General features: G+C 43.0%; 1 protein-coding gene across 24 annotated transcripts in view; it reads right to left on the bottom strand.

The window, feature by feature from the left end:
• dmd (dystrophin) overlaps window positions 1-25,209 on the bottom strand; it is a 1,604,005-nt gene that overhangs the window by 394,434 nt on the left and 1,184,362 nt on the right. For all 24 annotated transcript variants that reach the window (XR_011341867.1, XM_069890130.1, XM_069890120.1 and 21 more), the window contains one exon: window positions 15,590-15,819. Coding sequence is in view for 23 of the 24 variants with exons in the window: in XM_069890130.1 (XP_069746231.1) it covers window positions 15,590-15,819 (230 nt within the window). In the remaining variant the exon portion in view is untranslated. The remainder of the gene's footprint in view (window positions 1-15,589; window positions 15,820-25,209) is intronic.

Raw genomic sequence — 25,209 nt, 5'->3', positions numbered from 1 at the left:
AGTAACAATTGGGTCTAGAGCAGTGGTTCTCAATGTTCCCTTTCCACTTATACACCACCTTAAGCAATCACAGAGCTCCAATGGCATTGGGATTACTTAAAGTGGTATGTGAGTGGAAAGAAAAAGGTTGAGAACCACTGAGCGACACCAACCTTTAACAGGAAAGATGGGCCAAATGGACCGCTGCATGAGAATTGAATAACACCTGTTTAAATCATCTTCATTCACCTCTGAAATACCAAAAAGATTAGACAAGTGAATCTTTCTCCTGTCCCCCTTGTGTGGAATGCTGTCCCACAGGTACTGGCTGAGAACAAGAGGGCCATTAAAGCCAGACTCTTGTCATGTGAAGTCAACATCAAAAGTCGCCACATGGGGAGAGAGCTATGCTGCTTATTTATTTAGCTCGCCAGCTGAATTTTGCCAACTCAACCTGGAGCTTTCATGCTGTGAATGTCTCAGTGCCACATGGCACTGTCAATAATATTTACCTTATTGACCATCAGTCAGCTGCATTATTTGCTACAACCAAACTAATCTTATATTTTCTTGAACAATTACAATTCATTGTCAAGATAAAGAGCTGAAGTTCCAACTGTACTGTCTTTTTAAAAAAAAAAGTGCTTAATTTAATCAGGTTTGAATAAAACCAGAATAATATCATCTTACACTGGAATCAGCAATGTTAATTCAATAAAACAGCCAAGCATTACAATTACTTCTTTCTCACTCATGGATTGAAATGCTATTCTTATTGAATATCAAATGAATGCTTTTGCTTTGTACTTATGATGGTCTGAAATTCAAAGTGAATGGATTTTATATGTTCCTACCCTCCTCCTCTAGCCATTTGCGCGTGTTTCATTTTCATTGCACGTTTACTTTCTGAAGGAGCTCCTCAAAACCGGCTACTTTTAATTTCGAGCCATCTCCCTTTCAGTGGGATACACGATACAAGTACTTGAAAATTACAACTCATTCCAACATGCGTTCTTGGTGGATAAAACCAAACCACCTTGCCACAACAACTTCATTGGGGAAGGAGTACAGTTGACCAATAGATTCACAATGGCATTCATTGCCATCAGAATCTGTGTGTTAGGAGCTCCCTAGAATCATGTCGAAAGCATTTCCACACCATCATTGGCCCGAGAGTTCAACACTTCCCCAGTGGAAGCAGGAAGTCTCTGCAGTTCCAAAAAAAATCAGTGAGTGCACAGTGTCAGGCCTTTAAAAGTAGTTCATTTGCAACCTGTAGACAACTCAAATGCTTGTGGGCATTGCAGTGGGAAGATTTTCAGTTCCTGTCCTTTCCACAGCACCTGACAGCTGAAAGGACAGGGAATCTCAGGCCTGGCAAGATCCTCTTGATCAGAGTTTTAAATGGGCAAATGGCAAGATCTGATTGACAGAGATTGGAGGCTGTTTTTGCAAATCAGGGGTCTGACAGGGAATGTAGATGCAGGTCTGCAAAAGTCAAAGAAATTGGAGAAAATGGTTAATCCAGCACCTTTTGAAGTCACTGCTGGAAGCTTTTACAACACAGGTCTGGAAGAGTTTTTGGGAGGATTTTTTTTTTAAACAATGTCTTCACCTATCCCTATTTCTGACCTTGTCTGATTCCAGCTCACTTTGCTCATGTGACGCTCGTGATTTTTGGCAAAACTGAAACCGCAGACATCAAAACAGGGTTCCAAAGTCTGCATTTTCACCTTTGCCAAAAAAAATTCACTCCCATTGCCCCATGGGGCAGATGCAAATTGACACAAATATTTGTTCTCACCATATGTGGCATAAGCTTATCTGGAAAATTCAGAAAGATGACCACATCTTTTCAAGTCAGAGATTCCAACCTGGTGCAAATTAAATGTGACATTAAGGGCATTCTGACGCAGCACGATTTTTGCCCCAAAGAGACCCATATTTCTTTTCAGAGTCCCGGGCCTCAGTAATATTCATTAATCAGCACGTGCTCGAGTTGCATCTGGAGAGATTGCTGATAAAAGCACCTGCTGTGGAGTTTTGGGGGGGGGGGGCGTTAAAATTATGCATTGTACATTGGGAGGTTTTCTTGCATTACTTCAAGAAATAAATTTTCAGTATCACAAACCTTCACAATCTTTGTAGTATCTACAAACAAATTAAACTATTTACTGCAAGTTGGTTGCAGTTCCCAGGAATTGGAGAGTGCAGGAGCAGTTTAAAAAGGCTTAGTTCATGTGCTCATTCACAGCTGCCAAAAACAAGGTGGTAAGGTTGAGTTGAGCAGCCATCTTGGAATGGTCATTTTGAGAGAGGAACATTGAGACTTTGTTGAGAAGAGGCAGCTGGGCTACAACAGGTAACTCTAAGGCTTACCAGTGCTTTGCTCAGAAGATGTACGGGGCTAATGATCCTAACGGAGATGCAGATGAAAGAGAACCAGAACTGTCAGTTCAAGATGTGATCGGATGTGGAGGGAGTCAAAGAAGATGATTCATCTTTATTGAGATTACTGCTGGGAATTATCATGTGAAGCATTGTGAGTGAAAATCAGGAACCAAAAAGGAGTTGTTACCTTTATAGGTGGGCACTATTGGCCACCAGTCACCAGGAGCCAAAGGATCAAATATGTCAAGAGATTTGCTGATGGATGTAAAAATTGCAAAGCTGTTCACACAGGTGATTTCAACTTCCCCAACATTGCCTGGGAATGCCTAAGTATTCAGGGAATGCATGGGGTGTATACATCACTGGACTGAGAACTTTCACGGTGGAAATTTCAGGGTAGCAAGATTAGCATAGCAGGGTGGCACGGTTAACCTAGCGGCAATGCTGTTACAGCGCTAGTGACCGGGGTTCATATCCGGTGCTGCCCGTGAGGAGTTTTATACATTCACCACGTGCAATGTGTGGGTTTCCTTCCACTGTTCAAAAAATGTACCAAGGGCATAGGTCGATTGGGTGTAATTGGCCAGCTCAGGCTCCTGGGCCGAAAAGGCCCATTTCTGTGCTGTTCAACCAGATTTAAAATGTAAAACGAATTGAGCGCTAGAAATGCCTAAACACCAAAGCAAAACACTCAGCCCATTTTCATTTTATGTGAGGTCAATTAAATATTTCCCTTTATTGTACTTCTCTGTTTATCTGAAGAGAACTGTCTTTCTCAATCAGTTGTGTTCTGACAAGTTATCAGTACACACACTATTTTGTTGTGCACAATGGTCCACTATGACTGTTCATGAGTGTTTAACTATTTTTGAAGAGTTCTTTGGCACTTTTACTCTTTTTTCCCTTCATTCCAAGTGTCATAGAAGCAGCAAAGACAAGTGCTGATGAAAAAATAATAACAGGCTGATTGTTGCAAGTAGGCGAGTTCAGAATTAGGATAAGGCCTCATTGCTTCCTTACCTGAGGTGTCAGTAACATGCAGGTTTTCACTCTGATAACCCACACTGGTACAAGCTCCACTTTCCAAGCCTTCAGTGACCAATGATAATCACTTGAAGATAAATGGCACACAATTGGTCAAGCTATTTTGTAACCAAAATTCTTCCTGTACTCTCACCTTTCTGCCAACTGGTCTATCCCTTCAGTCATCTGGAAACATCCTGGGTTTCAATTCCTCTCCACTGACCTTTTTCCACCTTCAGACCCAAATCTAATTTGGATGATTTCAAGGACTTCTACGTTGGAAAGAACAATGCCACACCTCTGTAATGGAAGCCTCATGCCTCCCAGTTCAAAGAACCCAAAGGTTTTCCACTCCTCGTCTCTGAATATGGACCATTCCCATGATTATCATCAAACCTCATCCATACCTTGAATGGATTTTCTGAAACCAGCTTTCCTGTTCCGTGATCTAATCTGCTCAACACTAGACTCCTTGACCATCTCCAATAGAACACTAAATGGGTTGCAGTACCAGAGAAGGCACCTTGGTCTGTCAAGCTCCTAATAACTTGATACAGGAGAAATTCAGCCAGTCTTACTCTCCCCCACCTCATCCCTTTCCACTAATTTCTCCCTCAGCACTTATCTTGTGCCAGCAAGAAATGGTACAATTGCACCCACACCTCTTTCCTTACCATTATTCAGTGGCCCAAAAAGTCCTTTCAAGTGAAGCAATTCTTCACTTGTGAATCAGCAAGAGTAATTTTCTGCATCTGGTGCTCTGGACATGGCCTCCTCCACGTGAAAGAGGCTGGATGCAGACTGGGAAATTGTTTGTTGGCCATCTTTGTTCTGCTGCAATAATAAGGTCCTCCCAGTGCCCAACCGTTTAATACCACGACCATTCCCACGCCAACGGATCTGTCCATGGTCTCGTGCACTGACAAACTGAGACTATCCGCAAATTGTAGGAGGAATGCCTTCTACTCCTCTCGCCCGACAGCATTAGCATCGACCTTCAATTTCTTTTAAATCCCCCTCTGCTGAGTGTCTCTTTTCCTCTGTTTCCTTTCATTTAGCTCCCCACACCCTTCTCCATTCAGGGAGCTACCCCCACCACTTCTCAGCATTTTCTCTTTTACCCTCCTGTCTGCATTCACCCATGACTTCTTACCTATTAGCCTGTGGTCTTCACCCTGCCCCTTCCTCCCTCTCCACCTTTTTTATTCAGGTGCCTGCCTGCTTTTTGCTCACACATTGATGAAGGGCTCAGCCCAAAACATGCGTGCTGAGTTTCTCCAGCACACTTGTGAATTGCACTCCCCTACCTCATACTTCTTCAACCTGGAATGTATCCAAGTGCAAGTTTTTACCCACTTTAAATGCATCAAACCTTTCCATTACTTCTTTATCAATTTTTACCCATCCAAATTTACAAATGTCTTTAATGTGACTCCGTGTATCTTCATCCTTGGCTGTCATTATGTCTTAACTTCATCTCCACGAGATTTCCTTATCATCTTTAACAAGCCACATTTCTGTAACCCACTGATCTCAGTTGTGAAACTTTTGAGAGAGATGTGGACTGAACAACAAATTAGGATTGACTCTGTATTCGAATTATCTTTCACATGAAAAACTGCTTCTGGACTTTGATCCTAAGAAGCCAGGCTCTCATATTGAGCTCATGCGCCCTTTCTCCGCAGCAGACAAATTCCTCTCTCTCACCATTTAATCAACTCATTCAATAACGTTAAAAAATTCAGCTTGATCGGTTCATCATCTTGTACATTTGAGGGCACTTATGCATCTTTCATGCAATCTCTAATTTAATTCTTGCTCAATCCCTTTAAGACGAAGGTATCAGCCATGTGCTGAAATGTCTAGAATTAAACACAGGTGAGATCTCCCAGCTTTTTACATTCCAGTCTCGTTCAGTAAAAGGTAACATTTATTCCCTTCCTCCAGCTTGTAATGATTTATCTCTTTGTATTCCTATTTTTTTCCTTATTCCAACATAATTTTGACTTTCTGACATAAGGACACCTTATCATTTAGATGATGGTAGAGAGCTTCAAATTCCTGGTTGTCAACATCTCTGAAGATCTATCCTGGGGCCTTCATGTCAATACAATCGTGAAGAAGGCTCACCAGCGGCTATATTTCATGAGAAGTTTGAGGGGATTCGGTATGTCACCGGTATACGTACTGTGGAGAGCATTCTGACTGGTGGCATCACTGTCTGGTGTGGAGGTGCACAGGACAGGAAAAGGCAAAAGTCTTCACTTCATTAAAGATATTTACAAAAGGCAGTGTCTCAAGAAAGAAGCCTCCATCCTCAAGGACCCTCACTACCCAGACCATGCCCTTTCTCACTGTTACCTTCAGGAAGCTACAGGAGCCTGAAGACGAACACCCAATGTTACAATAACAGTTTCTTCCTCTCCACCATTGGATTTCTGAATGGACAATAAATCACAGGCACTCTCTCACTTTTTTCTCTTCTTTTGCACTATTTCATTTATTTTTAAAAATAGCATATTTACTGAAATGTAACTTAAGAGCAATATTTGGACCTGTAATGCACAATAAAGCTGCCACAAAACAACAAATTCTGTGACACGTTCATCACAATAAACCCAAATCTGATATTGAATTTCAACTGCCCACACATATCTATCAATAGTACTTCACAATTTTCTGTCTGTGCTTCTGTTGGGTAATTAATTTGACATTGAGCAACTTTTTTCTCATCTCAGCCATTTAGTAGCATGATGGAAATCCAACTCCAAAGCATAGATTCCTGCCAATTGAGTTTGTACCAATTAGCCCGATTACATCTCTCAAAACTTAATTCCATACCCCACACCAATTTAACAATTCTACTCACAATAATTTTTACTCATAATCTCTTGGGTGGACTATATTAAACCTCACACAGTATCTTGGAATACATATTCATAAGATCTCCAGACACTTGGGAAACAGGAAGCCAAAAGAATCTCTTTGATGTCATGATGATGTCAAGCTAACATTTCAATATCCACAAACAAGAGCCTTTTGGGAGTAAAATTCTACTGTCTCCATGCTTTTTATTCTGGGTCATCGTTCACGGTTTAAAATAGCTCATCAGTAATTAGTTAACTGTACTAATTGAAGTGCTTCATGCCTTGTGACTCAGTCAAATTTGTGAGAGTAACAAAAGACAATTTGCCCAGATGTGCTTCTTTGTATTGTTTCTCATGTCATTCACCAAATTCTTGGAGGGCAATTGGATTCACAGTGGAAGCAGTTCCAAATAGAGACCAATAAAATTCCTCTTGCATCACACATCAGGCAATTTATGTTTGGGAATGATGTAATGGAAGGACATTGCTCAACCTACTCATGGTCAATGGCTATGTGATGTGATGTCATGCTTAAATTTAGAAAGGATTAGAAGCTCAATTTCCGATTGGAATTTTCAAAGATTGTGGGGATATTTTATGGATTATTTTCAGAATTTCTGATTTAATATGAACACAGAAATGTTGACTAATTAGGTAATTTATTACTTTCATGAAGAATTCTTTTAATCTCTCCTTGCCAAACAGCTTCATTTTAGGTCGTGGGTTTAGATCAGTGGTTCTCAACCTTCTTCTTTCCACTCACATACCACTTTAAGCAATCCTTATGCCAATGCTCTGTGACTAGTAAGGGATTGCTTAAGGTGGTATGTGGGTGGTGTAATGGAGGATTAAAACCATGTACCCAGATGCTTTTTGCTTATGTGGAACTGACGACACTGGGTCCACACGCAGGTCACCTTACTTTCAGAACTAGCAGATGTAATTAAACTCAGCCATGGGGACTTATCTGAAGATACACTTTGAAATGGAATTCCACTGCGAGGCCCAGGGAAAGCAGTTGTCAAATGCAACACTCTGAAATTGACGAATTGGTCACAACCTGTTTTGCTCGAGAAGTTTTAATAAGTCTTTGTATCTACGAGATAAACCAGGAAATTATAACATCCTGGTTCCATAATAATTAATCTTCTAAATTGTAGAATGTAATGTTCAGTTTTGATTTTGACGGACAAATATTAGAAGGAGTAGGCGCATGATTAATTGTTTTTGGGGTATATAAGCCTGTGGTCCTGCTGCTGAAGTTTAGATTCTCCGAGGGGTGGGAACACCCCTTGTCAAGAAGGAAGAACAGCCAGAGTCCGAGCAACGTCCCGGTCGGGGGAGGTGGAGAAGCTGCTACCAGCGTCCTGACAACCTACTACAAGTGTGCAGTCGTTGCCTCGCTTCGGCAGTTGGGACCAGTCCAAGCGTTGATAAGTATAGTTGGGAAGGGCTTGCATATTGTAGTGTGAAATCAGCTTTTGAATTAGTAATAAACATTTGTATAAACTGAACTGCTCTCGGTGTGTGTGTCTATTTTCTTTTGGTAGCTCAAACACTGTGACCAATCTAAAATGAACAAAATGAGAGGTATAAGTTTACCCAAGTCAGGTGGAAAGAAAAAAATTGAAAACCACTGTTTTAATTGTACCTCATTGACTCGCCAATTGCACAGTTTCATAATTCCAAATGACAATTTTTCTCAAGCAAAATATTTCAGTAACAATTGGGTGTAGAGCAGTGATCCTCAACCCTCCCTTTCCACTCACATGCCACCTTAAGCAATCCCTTACGAAACACAGGGCATTGATGACATATGGATTACTTAAAGTGGTATGTGAGTGGAAAGAAAAAAGGTTGAGAACCACTGGTTTAGATCTTATTTCTATACAAAAATTACTGTAATATAACTTGTTTAATTGAGAATGTGGGGTACCATGGATGAACTGGTATGATCTAAGTGTAATGTATTATTTTATGACTTTTAATATGTATTCTTATGTACTCTGTATTTTTTTTCTATTTTATTTATAGATGCCATAGAATCAATTACATCGCATAAACTTCATTCACAATTTGTCATACATGGCTTTTACAAATTGAAAAAGAAAATAGAAAGAATAAAAAAGCAGCAAAGAAGCCCCCCAACCCCCCAAAGAAAAAAAAGACCTCAACCCCCCCCTCACTAAAGAAAATGGAAAAAACTTGAAAAGATGAAAAGGAATTGATATAAAATAAATTACATAAACCAAAACGTTTTGACGTATCCAAATACATAAATCTTATGTTTTAAATCAATTCTAAATACTAAATTTCAATATCTAATATTAATCCTATTTTTTGATGTGGAATAAAAATATTGAAAAAAAAGGAATGACGCTGACAGCATTTATTCAAGGATCAATCAAACAGATGTTGACAAGTGCACAACAGCAATGTTTAGGAGGCTTGACGCTGGCTGAACATACACATGTACATAAATTGTTTAGATTTATCAGGAAAGAAAACATGAATATAATTTGAAAAAACCTTTGGAAAATAGCACTTCACATAATCTCGTGTGCGAAAGTAACAACCTGAGACTCAATGTGCATAAGATAAAAGAGATGATCGTGGATTTCAGGAGGACTGGGGATGACCACCCTCCACTGCACATTAATAACTCTGTAGTGGAGAGCGCCAGGTTCCTTGGAGTCCACTTAACGAGTTACCTATCCTGGGCACATAACATCTCCTCACTTACCAAGAAGGTGCAACAGCGACTGCATTTCCTGAGAAGACTGAGGCAGGCAAGGCAGCCAGCCATTATCTTGTCAACTTTCTATAGGAGCTCTCTCAAGAGTGTGCTGGCCGGTGTGGTATGGTTGCTATAGAATGTTGGATCAGAGGTCAATCTACAGGACCACAAGAGCGGCAGAGAGGATCACTGTGGTCTCCCTCACTCCTCATTAGGCCTATTCAACCTGCCATGTAAAATGGGGTTAAACAGGAAATTTGCTCAGTTAACGTCCCACTCATGCGGCAGCTTGAAAGGGTCCAACATGGTCAGCATGGTCCAAATCCAACCAGGTCCCTGGCCAGGGAACCCAGTTAAATTTAACTAGGTTGCGTCCACCGATGGCTTGAACAGCAAAATGGCCAACCCGGTTACTCCTGTATGTCAGAGGGAAACCCCTGGGTGAAGTGCCTGCCTTAATCGGGGGATGGGGGGAAAGAGAGAGGGGGGGGGCTGCTCCCATAGACCTGGAGTCGGGGGAGAGATTGCTATCACTGGGGGGGGAGAGGGGTCGCCGCCGCGGGTGGGGGAGAGGGGCCGCCGCCGCGGGAGGGGGAGAGGGGCCGCCGCCGCGGGAGGGGGAGAGGGGCCGCCGCCGCGGGAGGGGGAGAGGGGCCGCCGCCGCGGGAGGGGGAGAGGGGCCGCCGCCGCGGGAGGGGGAGAGGGGCCGCCGCCGCGGGAGGGGGAGAGGGGCCGCCGCCGCGGGAGGGGGAGAGGGGCCGCCGCCGCGGGAGGGGGAGAGGGGCCGCCGCCGCGGGAGGGGGAGAGGGGCCGCCGCCGCGGGAGGGGGAGAGGGGCCGCCGCCGCGGGAGGGGGAGAGGGGCCGCCGCCGCGGGTGGGGGAGAGGGGCCGCCGCCGCGGGTGGGGGAGAGGGGCCGCCGCCGCGGGTGGGGGAGAGGGGCCGCCGCCGCGGGTGGGGGAGAGGGGCCGCCGCCGCGGGTGGGGGAGAGGGGCCGCCGCCGCGGGTGGGGGAGAGGGGCCGCCGCCGCGGGTGGGGGAGAGGGGCCGCCGCCGCGGGTGGGGGAGAGGGGCCGCCGCCGCGGGTGGGGGAGAGGGGCCGCCGCCGCGGGTGGGGGAGAGGGGCCGCCGCCGCGGGTGGGGGAGAGGGGCCGCCGCCGCGGGTGGGGGAGAGGGGCCGCCGCCGCGGGTGGGGGAGAGGGGCCGCCGCCGCGGGGAAGTGAGGAGAGGGGTCGCTGCCGCGGGGAAGTGAGGAGAGGGGATGCTACCGCGGGGAAGTGAGGAGCGGGGATGCTGCCGCGGGTAGAGGAGAGGGGTCGCTGCCGCGGGTAGAGGAGAGGGGTCGCTGCCGCGGGTAGAGGAGAGGGGTCGCTGCCGCGGGTAGAGGAGAGGGGTCGCTGCCGCGGGTAGAGGAGAGGGGTCGCTGCCGCGAGTAGAGGAGAGGGGTCGCTACCGCGAGTAGAGGAGAGGAGGGGGGGCCGCTGTTGAGGAGAGCGGTCACTGCCGCGGGGAAGTGTGGAGAGGGGTTGCTGCCGCGGGGAAGTGAGGAGAGGGGATGCTGCTGCGGGGAGGAGAGGAGAAGGGTCACCGTTGCAGGGGAGGGGAGAGGGGTCACTGCCGCAGGAGAGGGGAGAGGGAGAGTGGGGGGTGGCAAACTGCCACTGCTGCGAACACCACTCCAGTTGTGACAGTTCAACGTTCGCAGCTGTAAGACATTGCTGAGGGGGGGGGGTGGAATTGACGGGGTGGGTGTTGATTGATGGTGGGCTGTGATTGATGGTGGGTGGGTTTTGATGGAGGGGTGACTGACAGCTGGTGGGGTAACCAGGAAAGACTTAACTGATAGTTCCCGTGAGTGCGTGTCGCGTCTCTTACCGTGTCATCGAGGGGGCGGGATCCCCCTTAAATCTCCGGGTTGGTAATTTAATGGGTCGTTCCCCATGCAGCTTTAAAGGTGCTGGAAGCACTTTTGCCCCACTAATCGCACCTGGGTCCCAGGACGGTTACTCAGGTGCTGCAGCTTAAAATTTTCTATTGACATGATCTACCAGATCAATGACTCAAGAGGGCTCCCTACCACCCCCGCACAAAGCATATTCCAGCTACTCCCATCAGGAAAGAGATACCAGAGCCAGAACCACCATGATGAGAAAAAGCTTCTGCCCACGTGCAGTGAAACTGCTAGATGACTGATGAATTGCTCATACTGCCCATACAATCCTTCTAAGTATGGATTATTATATATGTACTGCACATAAATTGCTTGTAAATATGTATTCCCTGTCTATATATGTGTCTGCATGTTTTTACACAAGTACCGAGGAACGACAATACAAATGATTTCTGAATTATATTCTAAATTGCATCAGGTTAACAATGACTCCCAGGGCCCATGCAAATTTGAATTGGAAAGCCTAGTCCATTTCCAATTCCTGAATGGAATTAACACCAAAAACATTTCAAATTGAAGTCATTGATGCCACCGTTGAATATCTGTTCTGAGATCATACTCTACAAGTTTCACACCAACTCAAAAGAGGCCCATAAATGCCAGAAATTGAGTAGAGGGTTCTTGATTTTCCAGTCTGAGCATTACACTTGAACTGCATAATTGCTAAGGACTGGTAGCCCAACAGTCAGTGTTCAGGATCTGGGAACACGTTTAACTTTTTAATGAGGAAACAGGGAAAATTAAAAATAAACATTCAGCTAATTGCAAAAATAATACTGCTGGAGTAAACACATTTCTGTGAAATAAAAGTGCAGCTATTCTCTGGATGGTCACAGAAATAGGGAAATAAATCTGTCGTCAGAGTGCTGTCTAGACTATTTGGGAACACACAGCAACAAAGTAGACCAGTAATAAACTAAATTTAAGGGATAGCAGTAGACAGCTTTAACAGCCTTGTCAATGGCATCCACATCCTGTGAATGAACAGAAGGTATCATGAGAACTGCCAGATTTACTGACATCAAAAACTGCAACAGAAGCGAACACAGGCTTTGCTTGGCATGTTCTCAGCAGTGGTGCGAGACTTCTTCAAAAAGGCAGAATCTCGATGACATCAGGACCAAATGGATATACTTTTACCAACTGGGTTTGACATTTCTGTCACTACATTATGCAATGGGTTAAATGCATCGTTAAATGCACACTGAAATAAAGAGGACATTGCAAAAAGGTGGCATCAACCCTTTCTAAATTCCACAACACATCCCACTCCCCACCACTAAATTTATGTTGCAGTAAAGCACTCTGTGAATCCAGGAACCACTTGAGGTAAGTGCCACCAATATTGGGGGTGGGGGGTGGGGAAGGTAGCAAATAGGAAATGATGTTTCTATGGGGAAGGAAGGATAAGTATTTGGTTTAATTGACAAGACTAGTGATGGACCACACTCAATCAGCGTCATTGTCTACTCCAACTCTATGCAGAGAAGGATGAGGAAAATGGACAAGGCACTGATGTATGGTACTGACTTGGAAACTGATGCTGGAATGCAGAATACTAGTTTCCTTATTTTTCACTGGGGAACTACACCTTGCATTAGATTCATATTTCTATTCTGAGTTAATGGCAGGAGATGCATGTTCAGCAATTTACAGGAAAACCTGCTGATCAACAGGAATTTTTCCCCATTAGTTTACTTGCTTAACAGCAAAACCTGTCAAAAACAGAAAATAACATTTTTGAGAAAAGTAACTCCAACATATGCATCTATATCACCTGATGATGATTTAAAAAAAAAAAAACCAACATGGAAATTATTGTGGCATTCCAAATGAAAACAATTGAAACACTATCTGGGCCACAATGTGACTTCCTTGTTCAAAAGAGGAGAAAGGCTGGAAGCAGAGAAACATGAACCATGTGGTTAAACAGCTCAACTCATCCAGGTCGAACACGTTGTCCACCCAAACTGGTCCCATTTGGCCCATATCCCTCCCTCTCAAACATTCCTATCCATCCACCTGTCCAAACGTCCTTAAATGAAATTTGTACCTGCCTCCAAATGTCCTGAGGCAGTTCGTTCAATATATCTACTATCCTCTGTGAAAAAAGGTGTTGCTCAGGTTCCTTTTAATCTTTCCCCTCTCAGGTTAAATCATTGCCCCCAGTTTCATACTCTCCTGTGATCATTCCTCTAATCTATGACCCATAAACTTTCATAACTTCCCCCTCAGGCTTCTTCACTCGAAGGAAAAGAATCCTAGTCTTTGCAATCTCTCCTTGTCATTCAAGCCTGTCAATCTCAATACCATTCTTGTAAATTATTTCTACACTTTTTCCAGCTTAATGATATCCTTCCTATAGCTGGGTGACCACACACTGTGCACAATCCTCCAAGTTGCACACAACACACAATTTTAAAATATTTATTTCAATTTTTCAACGATTCAGCACGGTAGAAGGTCTTGCCAACCTATGAAACCCAATTAACCTTCCAGCCCCATACATTTTTGGAGGCTGGGAGGAAACCGGAGTACCCAGAGACAATCCACACAGGTCATTGGGAGAATGTACATCAATGTGCCGCCCATAAATGCTTGGTCTTGTTTCTGAATATAAATACTGCAGAGATGGAAAGGATAAGTGTATTCGACAAATAAAACAAAACCCTTGAAATTATTGGACATGCAAATGAATCCAATGAGAAAAAGAGGTCAACTCTTCAAAGGAGAACCTTTCTCGGGATTCTTGGTTGTAAAACATAAACCACTCTCGATTTTGTTTTCAGCTGCTGACCTTATGCTACTGAATCTAAATCCTGCTGCTCAAGACCATCAAGTGCCACAGTGATATGAGTTTTTCTTCCTCTGGGGATTTCTAATGCACCCCTCACAGTGATGCTTTGACCACTGGAACACATTCCCTGTACTCATTGACACTTTGACCCTCGGAACAATATCCCTGGAATGTGTACCCCTCATATTAACCCTCTGGCCCCAAGAATACTGTTGCCTGACGCAACACTCAAACAGTGACATGATGATCCCTGGTTCTCTCCATGCACAAAACCCTCACAGTGACCCCCTGTCCCAGGGACACTGCCCCCAGACAAAACATCCTTACAGTGATGATCTGACTCCAGGAAATTTGCCCCCTGTGCACTGCAATCTCACCATGATTCTCTGAGCTCTTGGACACTATCCCCAGGCACAACACCTTGACAGTGACCATCCAATCCCAGTTCTAGGTGAGGGAGTCACCACATCTTCTTAAGGGAATTTAGTAATGGGTTTTAAATGCTGCCCATCAGTGATTCAAAGAGTTAAAGTTGCTCCAAATGATATAGAATCTCTGTGGTCAGGAATTTGACAGGACTAGCCACAGAAATACTAACCATCTGAAGGCTGTATGCACTGCTATGAGCAATTCACCTCCTCATTGCACAGAATCTTTACACCAACACAAAGCTCAAATAAGACTCAACTGACACTCTTTCTGGCACATTTTGATGACAACCTGAACAAATTGCAAATTACACTGCAGCAACTTGCCAAACAATTCATAACCGCACTTCTTAAACCATACCTTCCCTCACCTTAAAGGAAAGGGCTTATGCATATGAGACTACCAGCATCAAGCCTCAATAAAGGCAATTATTCTGGAAAGTTGATTCACCACACCGTCCAAAGAAATTTAGTAATGGGCATTAAATAATGGCCATCACAGTTGAATGAACTCAACACAGTGTCATTGGAAGTAGTCGACATCAGGGATATTGCTAAGATGGCCAAATTTATGCAGGGTGACTGAAATTACATTAGAATTTTTAATTCTCCGTGAAAATGCAGTAAGATAATTCAGTGATCCTGGCAAGAATATTTTGATGAAGGGCTCAAGCCTGAATCGTATTTTTTATCTTTGCCTCAAAGTGCACTGTTTGGCCTGCTGAGTTTCTCCAGCATTGTGTTTGCACTTCAATCACGGTGTCTGCAGACTTCTGTGTTTTATTCCACCCTGGCATGAATATTGTGTTCATTTTAACCTCATTCATTTTCATGTAACGTCACCAACGGTGACAGCACAAATACAAAGGGGATTAGGCAGTTTTGAAATAATTTGATTTCTATTAAACAGGATGATAATTTTAGTCTTTTTTCTACAGTGTCCAATGCCCAAAAAATAACATGGATTAGGGATGGAAGCAGACATGCTCCGTGGCATCAATAGATTTAACACCCAGAAATTAAATCAATCATTTTAACCAGATTAATATCCTTGCAGCTGTGAAATCCATTTTGCAACACAAGCAGAGCTAATCCATAGTAATGTACTCTAAGATACAAGTAGAGCCAGTCCTTGAAAGGCTTGTCCGACACAAGCACAGTAATCATGCCAATCTCCAAGTCTACTCTCCAGCAATTATCTAAGTCAAACTTGGATGTCAAGTGCCACAAAGACTTCAACGTAGCTGGTGCTTCAGGGACTGTTATATTAACATAGCCACGACATTCACTTCCACTCTATTACCATACAAATTGTTCAAACTCTGCTGTTAAATTGCTTTCCTATTGATCAGACAGCAACTCATTAACACGAACTAAGCTGACAGGAAATGCAACACAGTAAAAGGTTTGTGTTTGTACCTTCTGTTTTATGATCATGTCATTGATTTCTTCAAGGTCTCCCACAGTCACAAGCTGAGACTTGATCACACGATCCAGCAATGAGAGCCAGTCCGTCAGTTCCACCCATGCCTTGTTGAAGTCAGCCAGAGCTGGTACATCCATGAGCAAAGAGGATGGCATGTCTAACTTTGTGAAAGATGTTTCCGTGGTAACGGGCATCTGTGCTACCGTTTGCAGTGTGGATGGAGCTGAGAAAGAAAGAATAACGTGCACATCAATATGAAATCTTCATGCAAGTCGTTCTCATTTCTCAGCACAAATTATCATTATATGTAATCATTTCACTTTTTGAAATGGTGGAATGCAATAAATTTCTTGCAAAGGTCAGACATTAGAGAGCATCAAACACAATCATTATCGATTAGCTTTTCAATAGAAGTTCAAATCTAAACATGTGAGTGACCTCATTTATGTACATCTGAAAAGTACTTTTTAAGACTTCAATATATTAACATCAAGCAAATCCTGAAATAACATCACACATTCGCTAATCATCTGTCATACAGGAATATTTTAACTGCAACTTTTCGTGTTTTGCGTCATAACAGGCATAATCCATGGTTCACAATAGCCATATGGCTTGGCTATATATAGAACAGCAGCTGCTCTCGAACATCTTAAAATTTCAATTGCATATAAGTTGCCGTGTGATTTTTAAAAAAATGTCCATTTTGCTCAACAAGTTTTTAGGCAATCAAGCTATGTGAACACTAAAGCAGAAAATGCAATTTGAAGTCCAATGGAGGCAGACAGCACGTCCTGAGATTTTAGTCCTACCAGAAATCAACTACATACTCTTGTTTAATAAAACTGAGCTTGTGAAGTGGTGTTTGGCTATGTGGAATTCAATGGTCTTCTTTTGCACAGAAACTGGTCCACATCCATGCTGACCATTTTACTTTCTTATCCCATTTACCTGCATTTGGTACTGAACCCTAACAACTGCCTGTTAAAATGCTTCTTAAATTTTGTGTGAGTATCTACCTCTGTGACTTCCTCAGGTCCATTTTCCTCCTCCTCCACACTTTGTATCTAACCCAAAAATGCTGGAGAAACTCAGTGAGTCATGCAGTGCTCTTTATGTTACAAAGATAGATACATAACCAACGTTTCGGACCTGAGCCCTTCCTCAAGGTATGAGCTTACAGCAGACAGGCGTCTGAATAAAATGGTTGGGGGAGGAGCAAAGGTGCGCAGGCAAGAGGACATAGATCTATGTAGGTGGGACTGCACAAGTTCTCTCCCTCCTCATATTAGGCACTACAATAAAGGAAAATAAAATATTATCTTCCCAAACTATCTCTGCATAACTTTGAATTGCTGAATCAGGCTACCCCTCAACCATCTCTGATAAAGGAAAATAAACCTGACCTGCCCACTCTCTCTTTCTGGCTGAGATGCTGCAATCCAGGCAACATCCTGATGCATCTCCTTTGCAACCTCTCCACTCCAATCACATCCTTCCCTCTTGTTTGTGAACAGAGCCACAAAGTGGAGGTGCAACCTGTCAAATATTTAGTAAAATTGTAACGACATCTCTTCCCCATTCCCAGCCGACATGTCCATGCATGGTCTCATGCACTGAGACCACGTGCAAATTGGAGGAAAACACCTCATCTTCCGTCTGGGCACCCTCCAACCAGATGGTAAAACCATCGACCTCTCTGGTTTGTGTTAGACTCCATCCCTGTTTATCCCCATTTCTCCATCTCTCTCTCTCTCTCTCAGTCTCCTTTCCTCCAGAGTCACCCACTCCCCCAACCAATTCTCACCTTTTCTCTCCTGTCCACTTCTTGTCTAAGTATCACATTTTGTCTTTTTGCCGATGTTCCTCCCCTAACTCTTTCTTCCCTCTCCCTAGACCTTTTATACAGGTAAAAACACAATGCTGGATTTTTGTTGTAAATTTTTGTTCGGCCATCTTCCCACATTTTGCTCATATCTTGGTGAAGGGCTCAAAACCGAAACATCAGTTTTGTATCACTATCTTTGCTTCATAAATGACACTGTTTGACCTGCTGAGTCTCTCCAGTTTTGGGTTTTTACTTTAAATGCAGTAATTTTCATGTTTAATCCTTTTATTTAGGCACCTGTCTGATATTTGCTCATACTTTGAAGTAGGGCTCAGGCCCGAAATGTTGGTTATAAATCTTTGCCTCCTATGGATGCTGCACGATCTGGTGAGTTTCTCCAGTATTCCTGGGTTTTTACCACAATCACACCGATTGAAGACTTTTGTGTTTTATCCCTGCTCTTAACATCATTAAAAACTTCCCATATATCTTCTTAATCAGCCTGTCTATCTGACTTGCCACTTTAAGGGTCTCTGGACTTGTACATTGACGCCTATCTGTTCATTAATTCTCCTGAGGCACGACTATTTACTCTGTTCTTCTGTTTGAATTTGACCTCCTAAAATATACTTGTCAGAATTAAATTCCATCTGCCATTGCTCTGCCCAGATTTAGCCTGATCAATATCATGCTGTACCCTCAGACGGTTCTCCTTGTTCTCCATGCTTCATGTCATCAGTGATGACATTCATCATTTCCAGGATCAGAAGTATCAAAAGGCTTCTGAATACGACTCAATAATTGGAAGAAACTCAAGTGACTTTGGTGCATTCCTTATGAAGTTCTCAATTTGCTTACGATCATTGCAATCCATTAGTGATAGCAAATTCGGATGGGAGTGGGAGGGAGTATGTCCAACCACTGAGGGCTTCTAACATTTGTAAGAACAGGAGGACCAGACTGCCCTCACTGATTCGACAGGCCCCGTTTCCGCAATCAGATGCCATGCTAGATGTCAAAGAGGAACTGAACTGAGATTCAGGAGGGTGCTGAGGTCAAAAAAGTTTCGGCTGATTTATGCCTCCTGATCATATCAGAGGTGTGGATCTGGAGCTCGGGCTGTCAAAGGATTGAACAGGAGTCTGTGTGGCTGCATAAGCTGTGGGTGTGCTGGAGGTGAATCCACAAACATTCAGTGTTTGCTTCTCTTTCTCTTATTATTGGGGACATGCTACTGTTTGCATTTACAGCATCAAAGGTTGACATAAATTGTGTATTTTTTTGTATTATTACACAACAAGAAAGGAACCTCGAAGTGTCAATGATGGAAGCAAGCTGGTCAGGGAAATTCGGAGAGAGGTGCAAAGCAAATAATGCAAGGAATTGACATGCATGTTACTGTGGGGAGAATCAAGATAAAGCAAATTTCAAACTGATCAGACTACAGTTGTAGTTGTGTTCAGTATATGGATGGGGAGATGGGCAGATGAGAGCATCACCAACAAGGCTGTTGGGAGGGAGAGTTGTTTGTGGGTACGATCAGTAATGATGGACATTTAAAAGTTATGCTGACTTCAGAGGAAGATGAACAATTTGGACTCCCTGGTCGTGATGATAGTTGGGTGGTACCCTTCAAGCGATGCTGAAAGTAGCCTGAACTCTCCAACTGAGACATATTTCATTGTTCTTGTGGGCCATATACAGCCACATTATGTGAGTGGGATCAAAATTAGCTCTGTGTATGTCATGTCACTGTCCCAGCACATTGCATGCACAACAGTGATGGAAGCCCTTTGGATTTTCAATCTAGTCCTCTCCAAGAATTGATCTCCATGCCAAAACGATTTAACGGCACAAATGTAAAGAATGACAAGTGAGAACAAATAGGCTGATTTGATAGCTTGCCCATAGTCTTTGTGTCACGTGGGATGCGGTGTTCTCCACCTTATCCACAAGACTAGTCAAAAGTCCATTCTATCCTCAACCAGCATCCCAGGCCATGCCAATCTATCCAGAAGCCACTTTCCTATTTGCTCGAATCTGAACTTGCGACACCCACAAACACATGGATGCAAGAAAAATAGAGGGTTATGGGGTAGGGAGGGTTTAGCACTTTTTTTAAAAATAGGAAGGGATATTTGTGTCGGCACAACATCGAGGACTGAAGGGCCTGAATTTTGCTGTATTATTCTTTGTTAGGATTTTCAAAAAATACATTTTCTTCCACATTTTCCATGTTTCTGATCAGTGTAAAGACAACAGTACAAAGGTGTTTGGATGACATGGTTAATACCAGCAGTCCGTCGGGACCAGTGCTATTGAGGTGTGGTCTGGATCCAGCAGGACTTCGATCTTTATTTTCATTTATTAAAAAACACAAAAGGCTCAGTGCTCCTGAATAATGATTCATTTCAGGTCAGCAGGTCTGTGAAAACCAAGAAAATGGTTGATGGTATATTTTTTAATTTCCAGGGTTACCATCAACAGGGGGGCTGTGGTAAAATTCCTCAGTCAAGGAGAAAATTTAAAAATATAAATAGCCACAATGCGATAATCAATGTTCATATTCACTCCACAAAAGACTATGTCACTATGGTACCCATTCGAATGTAAAAAAAAATCTGTCTAAACAGGATTTGATCTGTCAAAATCAATATCAAGAATCGTTCTTTTCACTTAAGAATCTCATGGAAAAAAAACTCACTTTAAAATCCTTAACATCATTTCAGTTGCAATTTCTACAATTTATCTCTGTGCGAATGGGCAATTCTGACAAGCTCACAAACATATATTTGGAGGACATGACAAGACCTGAAGCAAGAGTTGTGAACTGCCTAAACATTAACAGGGCCAGGAAACCAAACAGAAAAGGCACAAATCAAGAAATTGACACAAGGTTAATACCCCAGCAAGCACTGACACCAAGGTACTTTGAAACACACAAGGTGTGAGGAAAGAGTGACAAAATGATTTGTTCTTTTAATCCTGTCTTTTCTATCTGATCCCCTGTCCTTGTTGACCTTCTAAGTCTATAAATTTTTACAGTGGTGTCATAACAAAGATACTGTCCCTTTCAATTCTTCCCTCAAACATGATTAGAAATGCTAAGAAGTAAGACTTGCTTGATTGCACACGGCATTTCAGGTTGCTCTGTGGTTTGCTTAGATTAACTAGAGAGCAAGGGCTGGGGAGATTTCAAGCCTTGTCTATTCCCATTTGGATTGCAACCGGCATTGGATGTAATTGCACTGAAATTTCCTGCCCAACTCAAATTCAACTCAAGTAATCCCATTTTTATTGTGGGTGATGTGACCAGAAATATAATTCAGAGTTGTGACTTGGTAACTCAAGAAAAAAGTCCATTCAAGGGATGGAAAAATGGCTGATTTTGATTTGTTCCAAATCTGAAGTTCAAATTTATCGTCAGGGTACATCCGTGACATCGCACATAACCGAGAGATTCTTTTTCCTGCGGGCCAGGCATAATTTCTAATTTCCAGTGAACTGCACTCAAGAAGAAAGAAATATATACAAAAGAAAGAAATGTAATCAAAGTGACTGTGCAAATACAGAAAATAAATATTCAGTAATAAATAAGCAAAGGAAGATTCCATTAAATGAGTCTATTGTTCAGGAGTCTTATGTTTGAGGAGTAGCAACTATTCTTGAACCTGAAGGTACAAGTCTTGTGGCTCCTGTATCTCCTTCCTGGTCACAGTGCCAAGAACTGGGTCGTGATGATTGCTGCTGCTCTCCAATGGCAGCATTCTATGTAGATGTTTTGCATGGTGATATACTGGGTTCTGTCCACTACATTTTGCAGGGCTTTCCACTCAGAGGTATTGGCACCTTCTTCCCAGGTCGTTGTGCAGCTGGCCAGCATGCTTTCTAGTACACATCTGTAGAAATTTGCCAAGGTTTCCAATGACATACCAAAACTCCTGAGGAAGTAGAGGCGCTGACGTCCTTCTTCAGGATGAAATTAGTATAATGGGTCCAGGAAAGATCCACTGAGCTAGTGACTACCAGGACTATAAATTTGCTTACTTTTTCTACCTCTGATCCCCAATGATCACTGGATCGTACGCCTCTGATTTTTCTTTCCTAAATTCTATCGTCAGCTCCTTGATCTTGGTAATATTGAGTGTGACGTTGTTGTTTATACACCATTCAGCCGAATTTTCAAATTCTCTGCTGTATGCTGATGCATCACCCCTCTTTTACAGCCTACTACAGTGGTATTGTTAGCAAATTTGTAAACGGGGTTGTTGTCTAAGTGAGCCACACAGTCATAGGTGCACAGCGAGTAGAATAGGGGGCTAAGTATGCAGCCCTGTCGTGCTCTGGTGGTGATGAAGAATGTAGAGGAGATGTTTATGCCAATCCACACTCACTGGGGTCTGGAGGTGAGGAAATCCAGGATTCAATTGCATAGCGGTGTGTTGAGGCCCAGGTCTTGGTTTTCTATTAGTTTTGAGGTGATGATAGTGTTGAATGCCGAACTAGTTAATAAAGAGCACCCTAATGGATATATCTCTGCTGTCCTGGTCCTCCAGCATTTGTGTAGAGCCAGTTAGAATGGCATCTGCCGCAGGCCTGTTGCTGCATTAAGCAAATCAGATTGGAGCCGTGCTGCTACTCAGACAGATGCCGATATGCTTCAATACCAGCCTCTCAAAATACTTCATCCCTGTGGATGTGAGTACCACTGGGCGATAGTCATTTAGGCTGATTACCATACTCCTCTTGGGAATCGGTACAATTGAAACCTGTTTGAAACAGGTGAGTACCATGCCCTGTCAATGTTGAAGATACACGTCATGAATACATAGGTCAGCATAGGTTTCTAGTACTCAGCTGGGTACTCCTTCTAGATTGGATGCTTTCATTGGATTCACTTTTAAGGAATGGTTTAGATTAGAGATCTTTTTATTTGAAATAATTTTGCTTCTTTTGAACAATTGAAAGCCAAATTTAAACTTCACAATATATATTTTTTCAGATTTTACAAGTTAGGTATTTTGACCATCTAAGCTTTCTGATTTTCCTCAAATTTTGGAAAAAGATCTAATTGATATACTTTTTGATTTTTGATGTTCTCCCAGCATGGATTAAAATCAATTATTTACAATGACTTATTAGATTTAAGAGCAGCTTCAATGACTGGGATTGAGAATGATTGGGAACGCGATTTGAACATATAATTCTCAGACCAAGATTGGTTTTCCATTCTTAACTTGATCCATGAATCCTCATTTTGTGCACGACATTGTTGGTTACAATTTAAGGTGGTGCATAGGATACACATGTCCAAAGGCAAATGATCTTGTTTCTACCCAGATGACGATCGTCTATGCAATAAGTGTAAAATCTTTGAAGCCTCATTTATTCATATGTTTTGGGAATGCCCTAATTTAGAAAAAATTTTGTAAAAATACTTTTCAGACTTTATCAAAGATTCTAAAGATCAAATTAGAACCATACCTTCTCATCACTTTGTTTGTTTTTTTCCTCGAGAAGAGGATACATGGGTTAAACATGGGTTTAAGCATGGTTATCATGGATCATATCATTAATTAAGATAGAACTTACCTTTGTTTATATAAAGGAATATTTAATTTTTTCCTATCTATTTTGTATCCAGAATTATTCAGAGATATATTATAAGAAAGGGATAAACTGCTCATTACCATCTTGATAGAATTTGATGTCTTAAAAGAAACGAGTTGAATAAAATATTATGGATATGTTTTTGATTTACATTATATGTTTAATATGTGATATGTATACGATATGACCTGTTGTTTAGTATGTTGGATGACTTTGTATGTAGGATTTATATGTTAAATTCAATAAAAAATATTTTAAAAAAAGGATCCACTCTCCTGAAGGCAGCCTACGCATCATCCTCGGATACTGGCCGTAGAAGATCATCAGGGGATGTGGGGATGCACAGTGGTTCTTCCTTGTTCTGATGGTCAAATTGGGCATAGAAGTATGTTCAGAGCAGGAGGGAAAGCAGTGCTAAATTTAGTGTTTAATCTCAGGAAAAGCAATATTGCCAATCATTTATGGATGGCTGGGTTTCCACATGAGGATATTGCAGACACTCTCCAGACATCTGAGTCTCACCAGATCATCAGTAGATTGACCCCCAGTGAGCTGCTGAGTTGATGTTGGATTTAGCTCACAACATGGAAGTGTAGAGAGGTGATGCACATCAATAATTCACAAAAGGCTGAGTAGTGAAACAATCAGGCTTTTAATAGCTAAGGACCAGAACACTACCAAACAACCGTCCACCTCCTTGACTGATCAGAACAAAAGTAAAAGGGTAGAATGCAAGGGGTTATGGGTAGGATCGGTCTCGGGAAGCATGTCCAGTTGATAGCAGCCAATCATAGTATAATTGTGGTTTACTACAAGAAGAAAAGAACGCTTTCTCTGTTAGCTATTATATTAAGATTACCGCAAACTCTCAACCTCAAGTCAAGGCATTTAATTACAGAAAAAGCAATTCAGTTCCTATCCCTGTGGCCTACATGGGTTTCCTCTGGGTGCTCAGGTTTATTCTTACCCTGCAAAATGGTAGGTTAACTGGGTAGCATGGGTTTCATGGGCCAGAAAGGCCTTCTACCATGCTCTATGGCGAGCTCTCCACTGGCCACCGTGACAGAGGTGCACCAAAGAAAAGGTACAAGGACTGCCTAAAGAAATCTCTTGGTGCCTGCCACATTGACCACCGCCAGTGGGCTGATAACGCCTCAAACCGTGCATCTTGGCGCCTCACAGTTTGGCGGGCAGCAACCTCCTTTGAAGAAGACCGCAGAGCCTACCTCACTGACAAAAGGCAAAGGAGGAAAAACCCAACACCCAACCCCAACCAACCAATTTTCCCCTGCAACCGCTGCAATCGTGTCTGCCTGTCCCGCATCGGACTTGTCAGCCACAAACGAGCCTGCAGCTGACGTGGACTTTTTACCCCCTCCATAAATCTTCGTCCGCGAAGCCAAGCCAAAGAATTGTTAAATTTAAAAAAAAATGTTAAAAGTCGGGAGGCAGGAAGTCTGCAGGTCCAGCAGTAATGATCCGGCTCAGCAATGGGAAACTGGAAGTTTTCTTTACCAATTGTTAGATCCTGGATTTATTTGACTTTAAATTTAATTTTGATGGGATTTTTCTCCTGTCAGAAGCACTGATCCAAAGATTTCAATTGCCCAATCTGAATGCTGACAGCTCCGTACAGGCTTTAAACGGCCTGTTCAAGGATCTGACGGTGATGCAAGTAAAATCTTGTCACTGCGAGGTTAGTGCCCAAGATGGCGGTGCCTGTGCTTGGCAGCAGCCATGAGGAATTGCAGTCTCTGGGGGAGCAGAAGACCGGTGTAGGGTGCCAGAAACAGGATGAGCACCCCTCCCCACCCCATTGAAAAGGAGAAGCTGATCCGACCAGACAGTAACCATGGCAGCAAACCAGCAAGGGCTCAGCAGCTGAAGGACCCACATAGGCTGTGGGCAACTTATGGTGAGGGAACCTGCATGAGATGTGGGCTTCCGGAGATTGGCTTGTAGGAACCAGGTATTGAAGCTGGTATTCAAGAGGGGGATGAGGGCAAGAAGGGCACCTGAAAAGCCTCGGGTGCTGAAGGCTTTCTTATCATGTTTGCATCTGGAGTTCAGGCAGCTGACAGATTGAACAGAGATCTGTGGAGGTGTAGAGGCTGCAGGAGCACTGGAGGCAAATCCACGGACACTGAAGGCCTTTTCCTAGTCTGTCTTAAAAGA

This window comes from Narcine bancroftii, chromosome 7 (genome assembly GCF_036971445.1).
Source record: "Narcine bancroftii isolate sNarBan1 chromosome 7, sNarBan1.hap1, whole genome shotgun sequence".
NCBI classification, from domain to species: Eukaryota; Metazoa; Chordata; class Chondrichthyes; order Torpediniformes; family Narcinidae; genus Narcine; species Narcine bancroftii.
This window is presented reverse-complemented; position numbering and strand designations above follow the sequence as displayed.